We start from the raw sequence: 26527 nt of genomic DNA, 5'->3' as shown, positions 1-26527 counted from the left end.
GTGCGATTGTCGTGATTTATTTACAAATACTATATCTATTTATTGGATGGGTTTCATTGAACATATCATCCAATTCAATTCACAAATACATGAGTTAGATTTATATTTTTTATTAGATTTATAATTTTAATAATTTAAACTATTTTAAATTAGATATATGTTTTGCTTGAATATATATATGATAAGACACACCGGTGTTCGTATTTTCCGTTATTCCATTTGGATAGGATACTTTATAATGAAGTAATTCTTTATGTTTTCTAAAATATCTTCCTTCATAAACCAATTTACTATTTATCCAAAAAAAAAAAGAAAAAATTGAAAAGGAAGGATTAGAATTAATTCTGTCTAAAATTGAATTAGCTTGATTTATTTATTTAAAATAATGAAGAGAAAGGTCCCTTTTGATGTTACTTGTGTGATACTCGAAGAAGGCAGGACCTCTTGCATATTGTGACGATGACTATTATGATGAAAATGGCAATAAGTAGATCTAGCATTTTAGTCACAATCACAATCCAATGCCACCACTACTTTCTCTCTGAGCTACCTTACCCACCACTCACGAAACTACTTCCGACACTACCACCTCCGTCACCACAATTCTAGTTAGTTGCCACACTCATATCATTATTACCACCATAATGCAATCTCCTACTTTTTTTCTTTCTAAATCACTGTAAGGGAAAACAATTTTACGAAATATGTTGATAATTTTTTAAATTTGTAGGTAAATTGAATTTGCGAATCACGACAAAAAAAATCGTTAATAATCATTAAAATCAGTAAGTAAATCAAAATTATTGTGATTAATCAACAGTTAGACATGTCTCGTTAAAATGTTTATCAATAAAATTTATCGATAAATAATTTTTTTTTTCCAGTTATTATCAATATTCAAAATTTATCAATAATAATTTATCATTAAATATTTGTTGATAATTATTGATAGACTTTGATCATTGGTATATTTTATAATTTAATAATTTTATTCCTTCTTATTTTATACGTTTTTTTTTCTTATCTTCTCATCAAATATTCATTATATCAACTATTGTTATTGGAGGATGCTCCCTGCACCTTACCTATTTCACCCTCACCTCTCATTTTACACATTTGTCCTTCATTTATTAAAGTTAAATGAAAATTAATGATGAGTTAATGATTTCATAACAACCAACAACTCTCCTAAGGACCAACAACCCTAAATTTTTTTTGATTGTATAAACCCTACATCTCCTTATAAACCCTACCCTACATGCACCCCTTCCCTCTTTTTATTTTTTCACTTTCATTATTCACTTGTACTGTTAAATTATTTTCTGAGTTCAGAGTTGTAATGTTATACAGTGATGGTTGTGATTCGTGCTGGTGGTGCTGTAAACAATGGGGGAGGAACAGTGTTGATGGTGTTGTGGGCAGTGGAGGAGGAAGAAGACAAAGAGCTCATCGCCGGTTAGACATAGCCGAAATTTGAATTTCGACGGACCCCAACTGCACTTCGAACTGCGGTTGAGGGGTGTTGCACTTCCAAGTGCGGTTTCACTATGCAGATCTTTTTGTTATTTTTAAGCCTAGCCTACAAGTTCACATGTTTGCTTATGATGATTTGATGTTTATTTGAACATTACATTTTGAATCTTGATTTACATATTTCTTGTTCGTTTATTGTCATATACTCTTATGGCTTATACTGTGTTTGGTAACCAGTTTAATTTATATCATGCAAATGTTAGAAACAATTTAGGCATAATAATAATTATTTAAAGAAATAAATAATTTCATAAAAAAATACATATTTAAAAAAATTCAGAAACAAATAAAATAAAATAAAACAAAAAAATATACATAATAAATAATATATAAAAAATTTAAAATTATAAAAAACAACAAATTTAAAACAAACAAATAAAAAAAGCAAAACATAATACGAAAACATGTTAACAAAAAAAATATATAAAATATTAAAAAAATTAACTTTAATATATTAACATAATTTTTCATAAACGCAGAAAAAAGAAAACCAAAAAAAGAAAACCAAAAAAAAGCTTGATTGCGTCTCCAACTTTGGCCAACAGCAACCAAAACTCCAACTTCGGCGAAACACCAGCCACACCTTCAACTACGGCGCTCCTCAACCTCCCTTCCAAGTGCAGCTCTGTCTTAGTCGCAGTTCCAGGTACAGTTATAAGGCGTCCCTCTCGTATCTCCTTCCACAACCCCATATCTCACCACCACAGCAACACCATACAACCACCAACAACAACACCACACAACCACCAAACCATGAAACAAAGAGGAGGGGAGGAAGGGATTCAAAATAAATGGTCAAAGTGAGGGAGGAGGGGAGGACTACGGGAAGAGAGGAGAAAGAAAGGTGTATATGTTGTGATATATGAAATACGACATAGAGGAAGAAAGGAGGAAAAATGGATGCAGGATTTTCAAACGTGAAATGCAGCACTGGAGTGGAGAAATGTTTTCAAACGTGAAATGCGGCACTGGAGTGGAGAAAGGTTTTTAAACGTGAAATGCGGCACTGGAGTGGATAAAGGAGTGTAGGGTTTGCTTCTTTTTATTGAATGGATGTGTCAATCTTTTTTTTAAAAATCAAAATATTCTTTGACAAAGGGTTACAGTTAGAAATATCAAAACAATGGGAGGTGTAGGGTGAATGCAGTGAGGTGCAGGAAGAAGCCCTCTTGTTATCGTTGGCTTTAACTCTCCCTTCTTATCTTTTTCTTCCTTCAACGATTCTATTATTGTATAGTAATGCCAATTCTTTATGAAATTTGACTCAAATTTTACCGGTATTGTATCTTTCTATTAAACCTCTTCTTTATTAAACCTAACATAAATATCATTTTTTTTCCTAATTTTAGATTTTAATATTTCATTCACATCTCACACTTGACTATAATGTTTACAACTATAATGTTTACAAAGTTGTTTTGAACCTGATAATAATAACATTTTAAATTGGATAAATACAAAATATATAATAGTAATATATTTATTATTATAAATTAAATATATTTTTAAATCACAATAGAAATAGAACATTTACGTAAAAACAAAATCATTATCTGAACATAAAATATTTTACAAAATATATCGGGTACACGAAGTAAAACGGTTGCACAAGTTGACGTCAAAACAGGCCTGCAGAAAAGCCCAAAATATCTTATCTCCTAGTAGGCCATAGGTTTACGAAAGATGTCCAGCAATTACATATTCTAATTTTTTTTCAAATAAAGGAGCATTTAACAAAATATCTTATTTTTTATTAGGAAAATGTTTATCCGTCGAACTATTCCTTTAACCAGACAGATAAGTTTTATCGGTTATAATAAATTGTCATAAAATATTATTTTTCCGAGTGAAAATACAATTTACAAAAGAACAATGTGAACGATTTGATTTTGTTTTTAAAAATTAAAAAACATGCTAAGGCTAGACGAGTTTAATGCAAAAAGAAATACACTAAAATGGTGAGTACAAAAGACGACTTTTAATTTAATTTTTATAATCAAAATTCATAGAAGGAGAACATGACTTTAGTGCAAAGGTTACATAAGTCATTCTTGTTAAGAACAACATTTGATTGGTTAAATCAGAAATCATGCATAGAGTGAACGGCTTTGATAAAAAAAAAACCACACAATTCAAATTATGTTTGAATACGATAACTTATTTTATTTCTTTATTATGTATGATTTGAGGAAAAACATTTGACTTGTTTTTATTTTTGTAATTTATTTTCAAACGAAAATATGTATGAAAATTGAATAAAAAGATTTATATATTAGGTTAACAAATTAGGGTTGGGATACAAAATTACATTAATTTATTAATTTGTTGAGATTCAAAATAGGATGTCACAGGGAAGAAAAATTTTCTATCTTGTTTTAAGATTTTTTGTAATTGATTGTATGATTTATTTAAAAATTTATCTAACACCAATTTTGATTTGGTTTTAATAAATGGTTAAGAAAATGTTTTTAGCAAAAATATCCAAAAACTATTTGAAGTAGAAAAAAAAATTTAATGAATTAATTCGTAATTTGTTTGATTTATTTTATAATTTTGTTAATAATATATTGCATGCATTAAAGAGTAATTTTTAGTTATTTATTATGTTAAATGAAATTTGTTATTTAAGTATGTAATTTAGATGAGAACTTAGGAAATGGTCTAAGAGGTTGTTTTAAAAACATGATACTAGAATATTTTCATAATAAAAGGTTGAAACTATATAAACAGATTTTCTATTAATTCCTTTTATAAAGAACATTATTTCTTTAAACTTCTCTTCTATCTTCTTTATAAATATTTGACTTTATTCTTTATCTATTTGAAGATCAGAGTACGTCATAGGATTTTTGACGTTGAGATTTAAAATCTTATTCGATTAGAATCTTGAACAAAGTGAGTTCATATTTTGTCCTTATTTTTTAGTTTTTTAAGAAATTTATTGTATGTGGGGTCTTTGGGCTTACATGTAGAATTTCAGGATTCAAGTCGAATCTTTGTTCAATTAAGATTGTTAGGATGTGTTTTTTCTATTTAAAATTTGTTTTGTTTTTAGAATTGTTATGTAATTAAGTGAAATTGATGCGTAATTTGAATGGGATGATTTGAATTATTGGATATTAAATTATGCTGAATTGTTGTCATGTGAGATGCATATGTGAAAGCATCAATTGTTAGCATTTTGGTCTCAAGGGTTGATAAATTTAACTTCTTTAGTTTCAAGTAGTACATTTGACGAGTTGATTTTTCATTAAAAATTTTGAAGAAAAAAGGGAAAACACCATTTGAAACCTAAAGTAGTACAATTGTCATTTACTTGAACTATGTTATAATTTTTATGTGTAAAATCTTGTTGTTATAATGGTTTCGTTTCAAAGATTGATAACTTTGTTTCAATTAGTATTGGAGTATGTGTTTGTTCTTTTAAAATTGGGGTTTAGTTGTTAATAGGAACTTCTCTATAATATCTTTGGTGATTAGATCTGGAACTTCTTGAGCTAAGAGATCGATATATTAAAGCATTATAAAGTTTATTAAGTGGAGAATAGTTTAAGCAAAGTCATTGCTCAATTAAAACTCAAAAAGAAAGTTTCGCTTTCGGTATACCATCAGGCACCGTTGTAGCATTGTTGGGTGCCACTTAGACAATGGCCACTGACTTAAGGGCGTTGGGTGTGACTTATGGACCATTGAGTGCTCTCACATCAACGAGTCCCATAAGTTTGTGGTGTACCACTTTTCCAACGTTGGACGCCATTCTATTTTTGTTCTTAGTCACCTCCGGAAGATTGAGATTCCTACTTTGTTAATCATTGAATCGAGTTAAAATTTTGACAATCGATTCTAGATACATAATTCTTTACTTAGACCGTTGTGATATTTAATTAGAAGATTGTGGCTAAAATAATGTATCTCACATTTTTTATGTATTTGATGAAAACAAGGTAAGTGAATATTATGCAAATGTAATAGAAAATGAATGATGAATTATTATAATGTATTTTGAAATAAATAGTAGGTAAATTATTTTATGAGATGAGTTTGGATTGGGGTAAACTACATAGGTATGCCATGATGTGATGATTTAAGATTTATATGGAAATATGATAAATGAGCTATTGTGATATGATATTTTTTGACTTTTTTTTGTGATTGGACTTATTAATTTGGTTATGTTTATCAGCTATGTAATGTTTTAAACTAGTAGATTGAATTTTAATTAATTTGGAATGTTATAGTACAAATTTAGAAAAGTATTGTATAATTGGTAATATTTTTAACTGTATTATAATATTTCATAACTTACTACTTTTTACATAGAAGTTGTCCTAGTCTTAGTACGATTTATGGGTTTTAAAGGTAAAGTCAAATTTCGATCTCCGCATGCACGATTTTGGTGGAAAAGGTAATCATAATCCATTTTCCACGACTTCTAGAAATCATATTTTCAAAACTAAAGTTCTTATATTTGCACGACTTCTATGTAAGTTGGAATTTTAATTTGAAGTCATGTGTATAAAATGTGGTTTTTTAAAGAAAGTTGTTCACTACTTATCCAGAATTAGTCAAATTATTCATTATAGTAAAATTAGTAAAACAATTACACCATTTTAATAAGAAAACCTATATATTATTGAACAAAATATAACATTTATCTGTATAGCTCAGTACAATGAGTAATATCAATTTCCGGTACACAGAAAACTTCAAAAAATCAGTCTTAAGAAAATGCAACATTTATTTATGAATAAGAATCCTTTTACTTTAAAAGTAACTGAAATAATTTACTTATATATTTTTATTTTCTATTTTATTTTAAATTAACTATTTATAAGATTAATTAAATAATAAGTACATTAATTTAATTATGTAATAAGAAATATCATTCTTTCTTCAATTACTTCTGAGTATTATATCTCTCTCTTATTTATTAATAATTATTTAATTATGAAAAAAATATTATAAAAATCTTTGATAACAAAAGTTTTACACTTGATAAAAAACTCATGTTAAATATCCTACTTTAATTTATAAAATAAGTATAATTTAATTAAATATAATTACATTAAAATTAATTTATATTTTAATTAATTTTTTTTATAATAATGTTGTAATGAAATAATATTATTCACAATAATTAAATATAAAATTTTAATATAATGTTATCAGTTTATTAAATTTATTAACATTTGTAATAATATCTTATATTTTAAAATAATGTAAATAAAAATTTAAATATATTTCTATCATATTTCTGATTCTATGAAAAAAATATTAAACAAATCTATGTTTTTGATTAAAATTACATTTAAAATAAATATTTAAATATACTTTTATTATTTAGAATGCATGATCGAAATTAAAGTTATGCTTTATTATTTATTTAATATTTTAAAGAGTTAAAAATTATATCATTAAAAAATTAATTAAATTTTAAATTATTGAAAAGTTAACTAAAATATAGATAGATATTACAAAATGTAATAATTTTAATAAAATAAATTAATATTTATTATAAGTATTTTTATGAGTCGTACGTTTATGAGTAATGAAAATTTTCATAATACTCTTTAGCATATGGAAATGATTATTAAACAGGAAGAGGAAAGTGTTTGGAGAAAAAATATCAATAATTGTTTCACTTATTATTTAATTAATCTGAACACTGAATTTGAAATAAAATGAAGGACTACCACGAAGAGTAACTCATATTTTATCTACTCTTGGAGTAAGTATATGTATATCCCTATTTATAACATATAACTGAAACGTAAATTACAATGTTTACGAAAAAAAAACCTATTTTTGCACAAATAATATTATATTGATTGATTCCTAGTACATGTATTTGTTGTTTAAATAATCCCTTTAATATCATGTGCTTAAAGCTAACATATGCAAATTTCAGTTTCTAGCCCTTGCGTCTCAGCAAAACATTTCTTCTGTCACCAAACTTCACTCTTACGAAGTTGGTAATTGAAATCCCACGCATTTTCTCTCTTATATATTCTGGAAACTTGTGCATTCGTAACTATCACGTCTGCTTAAAACAGAAAACACAGGAACCACATCTTCTAACTAACTTGCTTTTCGTGAAACCAAGTAACATAGATTAAGTTAAAACCTCATATATATCAACTTTTCAGTTACTGTTTCTTGCAAGTCATGGCAACACTGCTTCTTTTCTTTAGCATTTGCCCAATATATATCAAAGCCTAACTGCATACAAGAATGCAACTTTAACAATCACATGCAAAACAAAAGAGTTAATCAAAGCACAACACAGAAGGCAGATTAGGAAGCTGAAAAAATCTATTGCCAACAATGGATGCTATTATTAAAGCAGACTTGAATATGTATAATAATCATGGTGAACAAAAGCTACCACTTCTGCACAACATGGGGGTTCCAGATGCAGATAGAAGCCTCATTCAGAGAGCCATAAGTCAAACATTTCAAAGCACAGCCCATTTGGCAAATCTGTTACCAACTGGCACTGTTCTTGCTTTCCAACTTCTGTCTCCAATAGTCACAAATCAAGGCAACTGTGACTCGGTTTGCAAGTTCATGACTGCTACAGTCGTGGCTCTCTGTGGTGCCTCTTGTTTCTTGCAATGCTTTACCGATAGCTTCAGGAATGATAAGGGGAATGTTTGTTATGGACTTGCCACCTTCAAGGGCTTGTGGGTCATTGATGGATCCGCCACTCTTCCACCTGAACTTGGTGCAAAATTTAGATTGAAGTTTATCGACTTCATGCATGCAGTGATGTCAGTTTTGGTGTTTGCAGCAGTTGCATTATTTGATCAGAATGTGGTGAATTGCTTCTTTCCATCACCTTCAACTGAGGCACGGGAAATCCTAACAGTGTTGCCTGTGGCCACAGGGATTTTTTGCAGCATGCTCTTTGTGGCGTTTCCCACACATAGACATGGAATTGGCTTCCCACTATCACCGAACTAAAAGTTGGATAATCAATTCGATTCTCTTGTCTGCAACACTATAGAGGAATTTAAGTGAATTTCATTGCTGTGTTATCATCTAAATAAAGTGGAATATTTTTTTCATTCTATCAAACACTGGTACATATAATATATAGACCCCTTTCCATGATACGTGATAGATTCAATCACAAATTCCTTTAATTACAGCTATGTGCTCTTATATATATACACAGTTTCAGCAGAGATAGGATTTGCAGTTTATTTATTCAAGATCATCTGCATATTTCAGTATAGCTTTCAGTGAAGAGCCTGTGTGAAAAGTTTCACAGCCATCCCACAAGGAAAGCAAGCAAGCAGAACTCTATGAATGAACAAACCTAGATGCTATAACTTGTATCAGAGTTTATCCATATGTTTAGAAAAAAGTGCAGTCATGTAAATCTCTTTCTTTGTTTCTTGCATATATCAGTACTAAAATGGCATCAGCATGAGAACTAAATTTAAATATTTCCACAAGAATAAATCTCAAGTTATTTTCTTCAAAAGCTTTGTATCGAATTTATTTGATTTTCATCCTCATAAATAAAATTATTTAGAAATATAGATTTTTTTAAGTGTTTTTTAGTCTCTACTATTAAGTATCACTGATTTAGACTAAAAGTAAAATAATAATTAGGATAATGACAAATGTTTTAAATTGAGATGTTATATTATTTTTAATTTATTCCATAACATAATATATTTATTATTTTATATTATCAAGGTAACTGTAGAATTTTTTTAATTTATTTTTAATAGTGAATGAATCACGATTTTATTTATTAATTTAGTTCTTTATTTAAAAATAAAATCTTCCTAATTTTTCATTCCAAATTTTCTTTTTGGTAATAACTTTTCTTATATGCTTATAATTTAATGTTAACATGTTATTATTCTTATACTTTTCGACCGTGTAATATACCAGAAATTATGATTCGTAGTAGAAAAAATAAATCACTAAGTGGGTTTAATATTCTAAATTTTATATAATCACCAAACAAGTTAGTTGATAAATCTTCTAACTTTTTTTTGTCTGTATGCATGTTTTCTTTTAATGTTTAGATATAGTAAAATTTAAATGCGTATAAGAGATGGAAAAAAATGGAGTTCAAAACTAAACAAGTTATAACTATTGATATGGGTATGAAGAATGCCAAGGATGGAAAATTTAAAGAAAATTAAGAGGTCCATATAGGGTAGTCATAAAAACTTCCTATGAAATTTGGCTAAGTTGAAATTATGTTACAACTAAATTATGCTTGAATAAACTATTTCATTAAACATTTATAGAAGAAGAACTAAAAATTTAAAAATGAGTTGAATTCTTCCACGAGTTATTATCTACTCTTACATTTCAACTTCTGAAGAAATTAGGTGAGAAAGAATTGATCGTAAAACAAACTTTTGAAGATATATGACTGCTTTCAATTATTTTTAATTTTAAAAATTAGCATTAAATTATATATATATAAATTACATTAATACTTTTTTCTTAATTTATTTGGGTTTTTCTTGAAACCAAATCCTTTGTCTTTCAGTGAGTGTCTTATGTAATAAAAATTGTTTCAAATAAATATGAGTATTACAAAAGCAGTTAAAATCTCCTAGAAAGATAAGGAGTTTAATTTTTGGTGCATTGTGCACTTCCTTTGCAAGTCATGGGAAACTTCATCTGAAACGACTTAATGGTTGTTCCTCTTCCTTCAGTGGCTCTTAGCAGATCATGGTGAGCATCTTGGATTTGTTGTAGATTTTTTTAGTGAGTCGTGGTTATTTGACTTATCATAAACTCATCCAGCACCTATCATAAATAGGTGTTTCTATTCTCCTCCGAAAACACTTTTCATTCCTTTCTCTCCACTTTTCTTCTATCATTCTTGTTTTCTCTTCTTTCTTTCTTTTCTTAAAATCTTGGGTTATTTATTTTTAAGACTTTATCTTACTAATTTTTAGGTTCCTCGAAAACAATTGAGAAGAGAAGTTTTTATTGTATCAGAGAAAACTTACGTAATACGTTACGGATAAGTCCTTAAGGAAAGTAAATATACATGACTTAGAAAGTTCACTTTGTTCATGTTTTTCATCATCTTCTACTAACCTTATAGGGACTTATAGTTGACGGTATAAACATCGACAATAACTCTACATTGAAGAAGTAGAACAACATTTTTGGAACTCAATATACTTTTCCGAAATCCTTTTCAGATGTTTCAAAAATTGAAGTCTTCGTGGGACTAAATTTTTGACCTAGAAATGTGTGTCTACTCTAATAGACACGTATAAAGTTGCTTCTGCTCTTACAACCATCAAACCTAACTTCAATAGTCTTGTAAAAGAGATTGAAGACTGTATTCATTTGAATAAGGTATGCCAAAACACTTCGCTCAATGCATTATCTATTGATTTGTTCGTTGTGTACTACTCTTACAAGAAAGCCAATGATATATTTGGGACTTGTTGATTCTCAATTACACTACCAAAGATGTTGTGAGCCAAAGGATCGTCAACAAAAATTACTACCGTTGGGAAATTATACAAAATAATGACATCAATATCTTTTTCAACAAGAACCATAAATTGTTCGAAGATATTAAAGCAATAGTCTTATTTGATGAGTTATTTTTAGAACTTATAATCGAAAAGCTTCTAGAATCTTGGATGAACTACAACAACAACTAAAGCACAAACACAGATAAATGTCACCATCAAACCTTATCATGTACATTATCATCAAAGACACCAACTGAAAGGAGTGTGTTGTTACAAGTGCCAAGACATTATCAACAAAAGCAAATATGGTATAAGACAAATCAACTCCAAAAAGGTATAAGAAAAAACATAATCACAAGAAGAAATATTTTGGAAATTCCCATCCTAATGGATCTAACCTCACTTTTAAGAAAAAAGAAAAATTGTTTTGTGTATGAAAACTAGGCCATCATGCACCTTAGTGCAGACAGAGAGTTAGAAACTACAATCCCCCTAAGGAAACTATAGCTCAAGGAGAAACATTTATGTTGTTGTCATCATCAAAAAACACACAAGAGTTTGAGTTTAGCTTTCACATAGCTTCCCTCATAAAAAACTATCATGTTGGAGGACATCATGGAGTTGTCATCCACATTGTAACTAAAATTATGTTAATGACACATAAAACAAAAAATAGCCCTATCAACACCTTCATCCACTTTTGAAGAATCAACATAACTTTCTCCAAATTACATATCATTTTCCTATCAGCTTCCTTTTCTTTAGTGCTCATGAAACTGTCATCCTTTCCTTCACACTTCATATAAGTACCCCTTTCGTCAAACCCATCATCAGTGCACCATCTAGAGTAGTTGCAACCAACATCTTCACTTTCATTTTGTTTAAAAAAATCAACAACCACAAGGATTGAGTATTCCATTCTGTAAAAAAAAAAATCAACAATGGTCTCTTTTGAAAAACAATGACACAAATAACATAGGTTTCATGTATTTTACCTTGCACTTAGGGCAACTCCAAAATTATTTCCTTTAGTTCTTAGTAGTTTTTGTAGTTCTTAATACTAATTTCTCTCCACAATGACAAATGGGTGAATACTTCAAACTCCTTGATCCTTCACCACCACAACAACAGAGATTAGAGCTTTGCTTCTGTCACCCATTACTTGTGGAAGACGAACTTGAATGGCCCATAGTCATTCTTCAATTACTCCAATGACAACGCAAACAAAAGAAAGGAACATTAACACGTCAAACAAAATAAACATCAACCAACAACATCGAAGAAGTACACAAATGAGGTTAAAAAATTTTGCAGCACAAGAACAACCACCACCAACATCATCGTAGAAGAACAAATTACAACTTGATTAATGTGGAACGACACCAACAACATGGTAGAAGAACAACGACAAACACCTTAAGCATCCTCTAATTAAGGATTCAACGAATTAGGGATTCAAAAAAATCCCAAATTTTTTATTTTCAAAATAACAAAATCCCCCTAATTAATAACCTCACTCTGTCACATTGTTTAAAAAAGTCACATCAACATGTCATGTTAATGTGCTACGTCAACGTGTCATGTTAACATATTTTTAATGTTATTAAGCCAATTTTAACGAGAGGTCGAATTGTATCAAATTTTCAATTTAACCTAATATTTATTGATATTATAAATGATTAGAACTAAACTTGAAATGTGTTAAACCTCACTAGTCAACCCGGTCCTCTATGGGTTCGAGTCGGGTTGGATTAAAAAAATTACAAATTTCGACACAGACTACAAATGAACTCGGTATACTAAGAATTCGACTCACTCAGGTTGAATCCATGGTGAGTTAGGTTGACTCACCAACCTACTTATAAATTTAAAATATTAAAAAAACAAAAGTACTAAATGCTCTTATATTTAAATATATTTGGATTGTATTGTATTTTTGTGATTTTGAATTATATTTAGAGTTTAACATCGTTTTGCATTGTATTTAGATTGAATTTTATTTAAATTTCAATTAAAAAAAATTTTACAATTTTATTTTAAGATTAAAAAAAAATTTATAATTAAATGAGTCAATCTATTTGACCTATCAATTTATACCAAAATAAATCAAATTAAATATTTTAAACTCACTAATAAATAAATAAAAATAAATACATCAAATTAAATTAAATGAACTCGCTAAATAATAAGCTATAATCAAGTTGGAAACCAAAGTCAACCTCAATTTCATTTTATCTTTAGAAATAAGACACATTGTTTGTCTCTAGTGACAGCTTCACATGAGTGAACACTAAGTTTCATTTCCAAACCGTCAAAATCTAACGCCATATCTCTCTCACACACAAACATGCACGTTATTTCAATCAAGTCATGCTCATTCAACAATTTCTCACCATTTTTATAGATAAAAGAGGAAGAAAAGGAAAATCATGAGATTCTGGGCTTTTGTATTTATTTATTTTTGATTTAAAGTTTTGGTGAGAGAATGAGGGATTCCGTGACGTGAATTACAGTAACAGCCAATGGCAATTGAATAGCCTCCGTCACAATTTTACAAGGCGAAGGAGAAAGAGAATGTGATAAGGCCTGACCTTGATATCACGAAAAACAATCACACACAAGCTCCCTCTTTCACCACCAATCATCCCTTACGCCCTATACAAAAATCTCTTCCCAACAGATAAGAGGGTCCCACTTATCCACTTCCCTATCCTTCACCCCACCAAACCACCCTGCTTCCTCACCATCTCTCACCCTCCATTCCATCACTCCACTCACCGACCCTGATCACACAATCAAGCGCATCGCATGCATTGACTCCGCGAAGAACCCGATCACAGCCCTGCATAAACAAAACCAGACGGTTAACGAGAGCCACAGGTACTCTCACCAGAACAATATCGCATACACACTCTCTTCTTCTCTCATTCTCGCCATTCCCTCTTCCTCGTTCGGGTTCAGATGGAGTCGCGAGTGCTGTCACGCGCCGGAGCCTTCTCCTCCCTCGCTCACCTCCGCAAGTCTCCGCGGGACGTCGCTGGCGGTGCCTCCTTCGTCACGGTGAAGACCGTGGGGTCCCTTGCGGAAGGTGGGAATCTGATTTGGGGGAGGCAGCTGCGTCCGGAGCTCTGCTCGCCGGCGCTGAAGAAGGAGGCCGTCCTCCTCCGACCTTGCCTTGCCGCCACCTCCTCACCGGCCGAGGGTGGTGATTCCGCCGGGTGAGGTCCGTTTCATCCGTTCTGACTCGGCCAACTCGGCCACGTCACTCTCCTAACTAATGCCGTTCAATTTTTTTCATTACAGGGAAAAGGTTGCTCCCGCGGGATTCTTCGACAAATACCCCGCTCTTGTCACAGGGTTTTTCTTCTTCACGTGGTACGTCACTTGACTCTGTTCTTGTTACTGCCATCAGTCTCTGACTCTGTAGTGGCTTCCGCTTACGTCGCCTTTGTTTTCCTGATGTAGGTACTTCTTGAACGTGATTTTCAACATCCTCAACAAGAAGATCTACAACTATTTCCCCTATCCGTAGTAAGTGTTCAGCGACTCTCTATCTTGCACTTTGTCTGGTGTTGGCTCGTTGATCAGTGAAATCATATGCGCAAACATTGTCTTTGGCTTTGTTAAAGTCGATTAATATTGAGTTAAGGTCAACTTAAGGAATATCGTAATAATTGATTTCGTATTTCTTGATTATTATATTTTGTAATAAAATGACACTCTGTTAGTGTCTATGAAATGAGTTAGAACGGTCTGTTCTGAATGATGTATACAGATTCTCTTGATTTTAAATCTATATTAAGAATAGAGCAAACCATTGTCTAAGACTAAGAGTTAATATATTTTAATTGAGCAAATAACCAATGTGGAGACCTTTCAATTTTCTTCTTAAATTATGAAAACAAAAATCTAATTTACTTTTTGAGTGCCCCAAAAATGCCACACACTAAATCAATTTTTTTTTTTCATTTTTTAAAGAGTAAATTGACGAGACTCACTCTCATGGACATGGTTTTGCTTTGAATTTCTCCAATTCAATAATGAGTTTATATACTCTATTAATCAGATTTGTTTGTATGATTTAAAAAAAAAATATTAAATCTCAATAATCTTGTATATTAAATTTTGACAAGGAAATAAATCTGTAATCTGTCTGTTTAAATTATATCCTTCGTTAATAATTTACTAATTTAAACGTGAGTCACTTTTGAATTTTATGATTAAATTTTTATCCTGCATATATTATGTATTAGTGTATCATGAACAGAAAAAAGTCAAAGGTTATTATAAATAAAAATTCTTCCAGAATATCCCTTGTTCCACATCAGTTTTTGATTTCATATTTTATTTTGTCCACCATCACCATTTTTATTTTGATTAGCTATGCTTTTATGCAGCTTCGTATCCGTCATCCATTTATTCGTCGGTGTGGTGTACTGTTTGGCGAGCTGGACCGTGGGCCTTCCTAAGCGTGCTGTAAGTCAAGTTCAATATCGCCCAGCCCAGAATACATAAACCAAAAAACAATCTAACTCCTAAGTGCTATTTCACGTTATTTTCTGGATTGACCCTGTTAGTCTATTTATCAGCGTATTACAAATGGTTCATTGATTCTACTTACCTACATCTTGTGACATTAATTTTAGTTTCATGATGAATATTTTACATAGAATACTATTGCTGTATATAAATAGTACTGTACTGATAAGGCTGTTGTTTCTGTAGCCTATAGACTCCAACCTGCTGAAGTTGCTCATTCCGGTGGCTGTGTGCCATGCATTAGGCCATGTGACCAGCAATGTCTCATTTGCTGCAGTTGCTGTTTCTTTCACGCATACCATTAAAGGTGATAAAAGTTTATCTTATACATCAAATAAGAGGTGCTTGAAATTGTTTAGGTGTGTCTACTTTCTAATAACAACATTTGACAAACTTTTGTTTCAGCTCTTGAACCATTCTTCAATGCTGCTGCTTCACAGTTCATCCTTGGCCAATCCATTCCCATCACTTTGTGGCTGTCTCTGGCTCCCGTTGTTATTGGTAACACCCCTCTTCTTCCTTAAACTGAGATAAGATTCACTGTTTCCACTAACCAGCTATTTCAATGGGAAAAATGTTCACAACGAATTTTCTACCCCTCGTCTCTCTAATACACACTCTTTCCAATACGATATAATCCACAGGGTTCCTGTTAAATATGTGGATCTTATCTCATTATCCATTTTAAATATGAGATTATGTTGAAATGAGTAGCACTCTTCTTTCATTAATGCATGGACATTTTCTGAATTGTCAAGGTAAACATTTTGTTCAGTTATTTTAGGGAATGATTTTCTTTTTTCACTTCTTTAGAGATCTTCAAAGTTATTCTCTGAAAATTAACCTCAGTCATATATGGACTATTATTTTCTTTGTTAACTCAACTTGGATTTTAAACCTAAAAGATTGTGAACAGATGATGCCAAAATACAAGTATTATTTGAACATTTGCTGAGAAATATTTAGTGAACGGAGAACTTAACATAATTTTTCATGCCATGTACTGAGCAGGTGTGTCCATGGCATCTTTGACCGAGCTCTCATTCAACTGGGTTGGCTTCATAAGTGCTATGATTTCAAACATTTCCTTCACCTACCGGAGCATCTATTCAAAGAAAGCCATGGTTATCTCCTATGCTACCCATGTTACATGTCCAAATTTTGATATACACCTCCAAATTACTTATATCAGCTACATGTCCTCCTACTTTACTGACTATTGTTCTTTCATATTATTGTTAAATAACTCTTGTGCAGACTGATATGGATAGTACCAATATCTATGCCTACATTTCCATCATTGCTCTAATTGTCTGCATACCTCCTGCAGTAATTGTGAGTGAAACGTATTTTAATTCACTTGAGAACTCAATTTTTATTTTAGAATTTATGTACGTTTTCTATTTTTGCATCGTATCAGGATTAATCATTATTTGATATCACAGGTGGAAGGCCCTGCTCTGTTGAAGCACGGCTTCAATGATGCTATTGCTAAAGTAGGTTTGGTCAAGTTCGTCTCAGATCTCTTCTGGGTTGGGATGTTTTACCATCTCTACAACCAGGTAAATCCTTCTTTTTCGATGCATTAGTCTAAATTTTGGATGAAACATTACCTTGAAATTGAGAAATTAACGGAAAAACGTTACATTGATTACTGAAAAAACGATTTTTCATTTAATAATTTTGATTTTGAACTCCTTAGAGCCTTTATGAGCATTATCTGTACTAAAATGTTGCTTCAATAAATTCATTTTGGTTTATTCTTCTAGCAAATTCCTTTTGGATAAACACAATATCTTGAATTATTACATTTCTTGATTTTTGTATAATGATCTTAGAAGAGATGTAAAAGGCGATGGAGGAATAATCTGTAGAATAGTTATTTCAATACTCAACTATCTTATCTACATTTTTGGTCATCAGGTGGCTACCAACACTCTTGAGAGAGTGGCTCCTCTCACTCATGCAGTTGGGAACGTACTGAAACGTGTATTTGTGATTGGATTTTCAATTATAGTCTTCGGTAAATATCGTTATCTTCCTTCCTTGTTATTAAAGTTTAACCTTCACGAGTTTTTGTTTGTTCCTTGCCATTGAAGAAAAAATCATCTTCCTGGGAGTCTAAACATATTTCTGCATGGCTAATTGCTGTACACAGGTAACAAGATTAGCACCCAAACTGGTATAGGAACAGCCATTGCAATTGCTGGAGTGGCACTCTACTCTCTCATCAAAGCCAGGATGGAGGAAGAGAAACGAGTGAGTCCCATTTCAATTTTTGTGTACCTCATTAAATTGGTTGAAACTTGGAAAGTTATTCTTCATATGCAAGGTTAAACCACTTTCTTCATAGATGCCTTCGTCTTTGAAAGTGTAATCATGGAATGTGTTTGAAAGTGATTTCCTAATAATTTCAACTGATAACATAGAATGTCTTTGAAAGTGTTATAATTTAATTGACACAATTTTGCTCCTGGTCTCTTGTCAGCAAGCGAAAGCAGCATAAGAAGAAAGTGGTCAACCTGGAGGAGGTCTTGCCCTGTAAATCACGCCAAATTTCGTTCAAAATAATTGAGTGACTGGTTCAGTATTGTACTATCCTTGTGATAGCGCGCTTTTATTTTTCCTTCTTCCTTTTTGTTAAATATTTTCTTTTTCTTTTTCTCTATTCAGAAAACAATGTCTTGCTGCTGATTTGCAGTCTTGTCGTCTCGACTGAAAAATGATGTACCCTTGATTCCCATAAAGAGCTATTGAAACTATTTTGAAAGCTGAAAAATAGTAAGCAGTCAAATGCAGTTGGGTCAATGGTCATTATAAAAAAAAAAACTCTAGGCTTGAGTGAGAGAGGTCATGTCAAATAATTTGATTTACAGAATGAATTTGAGGGAATTGTCATTCTGATTGCACTGATTGAATAAAATGGTGACCAAGCTTTATATAAACAGATGATACAATAAGTGAAATAACTAACAAAATAAATGGCAATTAGTGTAAGATTATCTTGATTGTGCTTGAAAGAATGCATGAGTAGGTAGATAGCTAAAGACCAACAATTACCAGATGGGTTGTTTGGAGCTAGCCATTTCAGCTTACTAAAGGAAATCGCGAATATATTTAGACTAAGACAATAAGAGACCAAAAAGTAATGAAGGAAACCGAAATCCTCAACCAACTGACATTGCACTTGAGAGATAAGCTGAATCACTATGTTACCTATGCTTATAAATGTTGGAAAAAGTAGTGAACCTCATAAAAGAAGTCATTTTTAAGCTACAACAAAATCGTTTTAAGCCAAGAAAGCATTATGTGTGGCTTACACTTGGAAAGGAAATAGCTTATACTCCTTGTCAAAGGTCATCACCACTGAAAATGGTTTTTAATCAACTTGTTGTGCAGGTCCATATGAGGAAAAAGCAAAATTAAGAAGAACTAACTAGTTGCTAGCTTGACCACATTAGGGTTTTGAAGGAAGGCCTTGGCCTTTAGTTAGCCTTTATGCTTCCGAAAGGTGTCACTAACATTATGTTTTATTCCAAATAAATACTATCCACTAATATTTGTACTGAGTAGCTTCCACTAAATGCATAATTAAGAATAATTTTGCGTACAAATTAACTAACACAAACAAAATACATATACATACTTAATGTATTTCCTAAGTGTATAACTCTATTTTCCTACGTTTTAACAAACTTTTCTTTTTATATAATTACTTATATGTTCTTAACGTATTCAACAAATAGGGAATATAGTGAACAAATGATTTCAAAAGATTGTATAGAATATCCAAATGAACTAAAATAAGACAATCCATGAGAATTCTTCAAGTACAAATACTCTCAAGTCTTTGTTAGGTGCACTAACATCTTACCCTTTTGTTTTAAATTTTTTTTAGAAAAACCCTCTAAGAAACAATTTGTTTATTCTCATTATATTCCAACAACAGAAATGTCACAAAAAAAGAGAGTCAATATTGTAAATGTTATATCAATAATAACAAGTATAAACAATTTATACGTGTTAATTTTGTATATATTGTTTGTCAACTAAATAATGTTAAATGCATTTAGTAGTTTCACTTAATTCAAATGAGTCAAAAAAACCATTTGTCATAAAATCTTGAGATTTTATCAAACTTTTTCTAGGAAATATACTTGTCATGTTCAAGCAACATCATTAATTGTTTTATTTCATTTCTAGATTTTCCCTTTTCATCTTCGATATGCATACCTTATATCATGTATACTTGTTAATATAATTATGACACTATCCTTGTTGTTATCCTTCAAAGTCAATAAAACTCTTATAGACTATAAAATAGTCACTTCAACAAGTATGAATTTCTCATTAGTTTTGACCTCCCAACATGTGGAAAACCTACTAATGTATTATTAGTTAGTAATTATGATATGTATAAAGTAATTTCATAAATCATCATCTAGTCATGCTCACTAATTTTTCATGGAAATTGAAAGGATACTTACATTTTCTTGTTCCAATTACATTGAGTTGTGATCATCTTTGCAATGTTTATATCTACCACATCTTTTACAACCTAATAGCACTTGTCTTCCTTCTTTGTTGATCTTTTATTGTATCCGACATTAATATGATAATGACAATTACAAGTATAGATGGTATCCCACAAATCTATTCAAACAAGTCTTTTCACAAATCAAACATCTACATAGATACATTATTGCATAAATATAAGTCATTTGTTGCATTTTATAACAAAATACAATATTTACCTCATATATCATGAAAAATTTAATGTAATCCTTATCAACTAATTCTTATGTTGTTGAACCAAATTTTATAATATCATCAAGTTTATCCACCCTGGTCAATATGTCAACTTTGTCTCATAGTTTATTCCAAAATTGATCTATTGCAATTTTGTCACATGAATTCATACATTAAAAAAGTAACAATTACATTGTGTTTTGTGTATGGGGTTGAGTCTTCACATCTAATTGGTCAGTCTTTAACTGGTCGTTCACAACTCCAAGTCTCGTTCGTCAAACATCAATCGATGGGTACCTATCAAAGGTTCTCCGATGTCAAAGTCAGATAAGTTCAAATTGTAAGGACAATAAATGCGTAACTAATGTGTAACATACGTCCATACCTCGAACCACTATTTATAAACTTTGTGATGTGTTTTTGATTAAGGTTGGTCTTACTATGGTCCAAACATGACTAATCATGATTTAACTTTTAAGTGAAATGATTTTGGACTTAATCTACTTTAGCTTGACCAATCAGTCTCCAAAGTGTTTAGATCGTCCAGTCTGATAGGGTTAACCATCCGACTAATAGTTGATCGTACGAGTATACTTTACATAGGCCTACCAAGCCCTAAAATTAAATAATTTGTGAGGGGGTTTATACTTTGGACGCTCGATATTATGCCTCCTACCACATTGGTCATTCATTCCAAATTATAATAGTTGGAAGGGGGAGGGAGATGTGATGCCTTGATCTTCGCATCTTTCAGAATTTGAAATTTGAAACTTTCTGGACCATAAGATGTGAACAAATCTTATAGTGGAGTATTGGAGACGGTTGAGATGAACACTCCTATAAATAAGGGTAGGCCTGGCCTTTCATTTTCACCTTTTTCTTAATCTGCTTCTCGCTCAACCGATCATTTTCTTACTCAAGATAATAATGTCTATTGTTCATGTTTCTTTGTTTGAGGAGTCTTATAACAAAGACGGTAATGCAAATGATGTGTCGTCGTCATTGATATCATTGTTGGCGTCTCCACACGATATCCAAGGATCAACCAAGCAGAGTCTAGACTTGGTCGGCAAAGCGAAACCAAATGTAAATATAGAGGAGAATAAAAGTAACCTTCCTGACATTAATGAGGAGGATTCAACTACAAAAATTGAGGTTGATATTTCTAATGAGGGATGAGCTAAATCTCCTAGTCGTCCCAGGCTATGATTAGGCGTCCTTCAAAGTTCGTGAGTACATAACTCGCTCCCGTTGGGCTCGGGACTTATGTGAATGGGTAGGGAGGGCTACCTATGAGAGTTAAATGTTGCGTTGATCCAACTGCATCCGTATAGTTGGGCATGCGTGCAAGCCTTATGAGTGTTTTTCTTAGCTCTAATCTAACTCCAATGCCTTCATTATTTCTTCACCATTTTTGCACCTACCTGAATGCCAAGAAAAGGTTGTCTGGTTTAGAAAGTTGGTCACATAACAATCGACATAAGGTCATGGGGTAGTCGTTGTTGGTTCGTCCAATCCTCCAAATCTTGCCTACCTGGCCCATTAATGTTGCGCGGCTTTCCCAAATTGCTTCCATAAGTACAATTTTTCCTCTAAATCGCCAAGTAGAGAAGCAAAAAGACAAAGGAAAGAGAAAGTCTCACCGATAAGGAGATAAGTCCTCATCCTCTTAAAAAAAATCCACCAAACGGAGGGCAAAACGTTAAGGCCTCTAGTTAGGGGTATCTTTAGTATCGAATTGTAATTAGGTGCCAAGGTATCTTTCAACCTATCCAAGGCTAAGAAGGCATGCTTAAGGGTATCACTAAACAAGAAGTCTTGATGCCCTTGCAGAACTTAGCCTTCAGGTGACATTATTAAGCACCAAGGTATCTACGAGTGTTGGAGCTAAGGCCTATCGGTTGAAGAAAGAGTTATGTAGGGCACAACTATACTTGGAACAAGCATTGAAGGCCAAAAATGGATTCTAAGTTGAAGGTCGACATCACCACTCAATCCAACTGCCAACAACCTCAAGAGGACCTAGATGCTTAGTTGGCAAACTCTAAGGCGGTCGAGAAGCGCTTGACTGAGGCCAACTAACGATTACAACATACATTGATGATCTTTTACTTGATCATTAAAAATGATAGGAAGACAATGGAGTATCTAACCAAGCATAATACTACCATGGCGGTTGAGTTGGCAGACATTGGTCAAGTTGTAATTGACTAACATGAATCTGGGTTCAAGAAAGCGTTGTCTCAGGCAACTCATTTTTACAACATCCCCCTAGACTAAGACAACTTTGACGTGATGAATGACTTTTATGAAGGACAACTGATGTTCCTTTATGAAATGCCGGTAGAGGGGAATGAAGAACTTAATGCCACCGCCGTAGATATCGCCACCACTGATGTTGCTCAAAATGTTTTTGACTCTTAGGATTGAATATTTTTGGTTTGGAAGGGTCTTTTTTGTAAGAATTCTTCCTTAACCAAGACTGTTCGGTAAGGGTTCTTTCAAAAAATATTCTTTAATTGTTCACAATTAAATCATTCACCAGGAGTTCTTGTACATAACCTTTCCTGAGTCGATAATCTTTAATATGATATATGACAGGGGTTTCTAGAACTCTTTCTTAACCTTTTGTTTATAGGGTTAAATATGTTTTTAGTCCCTAAACTATTGGCCGTTTCTGGTTTTCGTCCCTCTTCCAAAGTAAGGTACAATTTGGTCCTCATTCTTTAGAAAAACGTCCGTTTTAGTCCTCAAAATTTTGTTTTTAGTCCTCATTTTAGTCCTCAAAACGTTCGTTTTTTCGACTAAAACGAACGTTTTTTAAAGATTGAGGATTAAATTGTACCTTACTTTGGAAGAGGGACGAAAACCAGAAACGGTCAATAGTTTAGGGACTAAAAACATATTTAACCCTTGTTTATAATTTATTGCAGCAAAGGTTCATTTTATAACTTTCTCTTAGCTATTTAGAGTTAGCACATTCGATTTGCATAGCTTGCCTTGAATATGATTTTATTGCTTGCTTTGAACTCCTCATTAAAACCTCTCTAGCCAAAATATTCTTTAAGGAAAAATGTTGGTGGTAGGAAAGAGTACGCTGATCAAAGATTAGAGATTACAATTCTTAAGTGAATAAAACATCAAATGAGGAGCATTCCAAGTGTTGGGGACATTCTTGTTGTTCGAGTATTAAGGACAGTAAGCTTCATTCTTCAAGTCTTCTATTATCTTGAAGGATCTTTATTAGTTTGGTGCAATCTTGCCATATGTAGGTTTCTTCTAGGCTTCGTTTGTCTTCCTCCAAACTAAGTCTCTTTCGTTGAAACTTTTCAGCTTGACTTTGTTGTTGTACCTCCTTACTATCATTCTTCTTTATGTTTCTACTTGGAAGACCCCAACTTCCCTTCGTTGTTTTCTACGCTATCCAACTTTGTTCTTAGTTGTTCATCGTTAGGATCAAGATTTGTCATTGCCACCTCAGATCGATGTGTTTTACGTGATGGAATGTAAAGAGTCATTTTAAGACCCACATCATAACAAATATGTGTGATTTTCTAATCTACATGCATTATGCAAATTGTGCCCCTATCAGAAGGGATTTTGATAGTTAGGTGAGGTGTAGATATGATAGCTCCGAAGGCTTTGAGACATGGTCGTCTGATTAACACATTATAGGATGTGTTGGCCTCAACTAGAAGGTATCAGATGTAGATCTCCTGGCTGTTCCAACTGGATCCAATTCTCGTCCTCGGGTTAAGGTATCCTCTAGTGTCCACTCATTTGCTAGAGAATCATACAATCTGGTCATTATAAGGTACAATAAGGTCTTCGAATATGCATCTTTAGGAACATTTTTCGATACAAGATGTTGACCGAACTGCCTTTGTCAACTAGTGTTTTACTTATGCCATAATGAACAGTCTTTACAGTAATCACCATTGGATCATCCAAACCAAGATCAAGGGCCTTGAAATCTTTGTCGGTAAAGGTGACTTGAGGCATGGTTCTTGGTCTCTTCTAAAAAAGATGCATAATTTTCAATGCTCGGATATGCCTCATCAGCGCTGATGTTGATGATCTGCCTATAACAAATCGCTTAGTGATTGTATTTATATTCCCACTTAGTAGGTGTTCTCTACTTCTACATTGTCTTATGCATTGGATCGTCGGGAGCTCCACTAAAGGTTGTGCCTATGAGAGGGAGTCCTCTCTGCCCGTTTGGTTTTAACAAACTTTTTTAAATGACCCGTCCATATCAATTCTTCAATGTTGTCACATAGGGTAGTGCATTTTGCTATTCTTTGCACAAGATTTCTATGGTATAGGCAATGTCTATTCATCTCGACATTTGGAGGAGTGGGATTCCTCCTAGGAGTAGGTATCAACTCAACTTTAAGAGCTTCTTCAAGAATCTTTGCTTGGGATTCTTTGAGAGGAGTATACTGGTGAAATTGTGGTCTTTTAGCCGACTCTTTGTTTAAAGTATTATTCCCTTTATTGTGCATTTTTTTATCAACTTTCTTGTTACTTGATGAAGCTTTTGTTTGTAGTGCATTTCCTCAATTTGCATAAACTGAGCAACTATCTACCTAAACTTATTCATATTCTTTATAGGCTTCATGCAAAGACTACCCATAAATGGTTATGGTCTAAAGGACATAATCATATGATGCATAGCCACTTCATGGCTAAGGTTCCAGATTTGTCTTGTCACTTTCCCAAACTTCTCCATGAACACTCAAAGTGATTCGTCCTTTCCCTACCTAACATTCACCAAGGAAATGGACGTAAGATGATGCAGTCGGCTGGTCACAAATTGTGCCCCAAACTTAGAACGGATGGTGGCAAAGCTATCTATGGAGTTTGGTGGCAGCGAGGAGAACTAGACCAAAGCTTCTCCCTTTAGCGAGATGGAGAAGGATCTACACCAAACGGGATCACTTGAGGTGTAGAGTTCCATTTGATTCATTAACATTCTAAGATGTTCATTGGGATCAGAATAGTCATCGTACTTATAAAAAATAGGCATCGTCCACTTGTCCAGCAAAGGCGCCTCCATTATTCTTGTTGTGAATGGAAGCATCCCGATCGTGTTCGCAGTTGCGACAAACAAGTGATCCTTTCTAACCCCTGAGTTGTCCTTATGGACCATTCGATAAGGCTTTTCACACTGCTTGGTCTGCAAGAGTTGAGTTGGGGCAGGGGGCACAAAATTCATGACACTCTACTTTTGCTGCATATTTGTGTTTTCCGCGCGAAGGGTCCTCAACAATTTTTCATATTTTCTTTACATCTTCTCCATTTGTCTTTGTAGATTTCTCATCATCTCTATCGGATTAGCCTGGTTGTTCACTTCTTACATAACTACATTTCTTGTTGTGTTCCTTGTAGTCACCATGAGATTAACAAGTTGATCTCTAGTCCAACGGTAGGTGCCAAAATGTTTTAGGTGTGAGTCGAGTCTTCACATCCAATTGTCGGTCTTCAACTGGTCGTTCACAACTCCAAATCTTGTTCATCAAACACTAGTCGATGAGTACTAGTCAAATGTCCTCTTATACCAAAACCAAATTGCAAGGACAATAAATACATAATTAATATATAACTTATCTCCTTATCTTAAACTACTATTTATAAATTTTGTGCATAATAAACAGGTATACTATAAAGAAAACTTCCACATTACATAATTTAGTATCGGTTGTTCTAGAAATCACAATTCTATTTATGAATCACGTGACTACAAAGTGTTTAAAGAATTACCTTGTTTGAAATGGTTCAATTGACTTTTCAAGACAAAAGTTATGATTCACCTTTTTTCTAATGACTTTATGGATGAATTTATTAAAAAAAAAATACCTTGTAAAATCCAAAATGTTTCGTATGAGGTATTCTTCTAGGATTATGCAATCTAAAACTTTTCCCTTTATTCTTCTAGGATTATTCAATAAAAGTTTGTTTGCCTCTAGAAAAGTAGAAGCATATAATTCAAAACTAATATTTAAAATTATTCAATCTATGTCACTTTCATATATATATATATATATATATATATATATATATATATATATATATATATATATATATATATATATAATATCATAACTAGTGATGAAAAATTCCATTGGTACTAAAAATATTGACATTTATCACATAACTTGTCGGAACATTTTTAACACTTTAACTCTACCAACAATTTTTTTCTAATAGTCAAAAACCAAACCCATCACCCA

General features: G+C 32.3%; 1 protein-coding gene and 1 pseudogene across 1 annotated transcript; both read left to right on the top strand.

The window, feature by feature from the left end:
• The first annotated feature begins 7784 nt into the window (after positions 1-7784).
• Positions 7785-9044, top strand: LOC148206480 (protein DMP6 pseudogene; annotated as a pseudogene).
• A 4818-nt stretch (positions 9045-13862) lies between these two features.
• Positions 13863-18324, top strand: LOC124822345 (triose phosphate/phosphate translocator, chloroplastic). The gene is made up of 12 exons (XM_047294340.2): positions 13863-14224; positions 14310-14381; positions 14472-14537; positions 15404-15482; positions 15732-15852; positions 15951-16046; positions 16557-16669; positions 16803-16880; positions 16991-17107; positions 17469-17568; positions 17704-17804; positions 18034-18324. The coding sequence occupies exons 1-12, from the start codon at positions 13968-13970 to the stop codon at positions 18049-18051; spliced, it is 1218 nt and encodes a 405-aa protein (XP_047150296.1). The 5' UTR covers positions 13863-13967; the 3' UTR covers positions 18052-18324.
• Positions 18325-26527: the final 8203 nt, after the last annotated feature.

This window comes from Vigna umbellata, chromosome 1, assembly GCF_029865625.1.
Source record: "Vigna umbellata cultivar VRB3 chromosome 1, Vumbellata_1.0, whole genome shotgun sequence".
Lineage (NCBI taxonomy): Eukaryota > Viridiplantae > Streptophyta > Magnoliopsida > Fabales > Fabaceae > Vigna > Vigna umbellata.
This window is presented reverse-complemented; position numbering and strand designations above follow the sequence as displayed.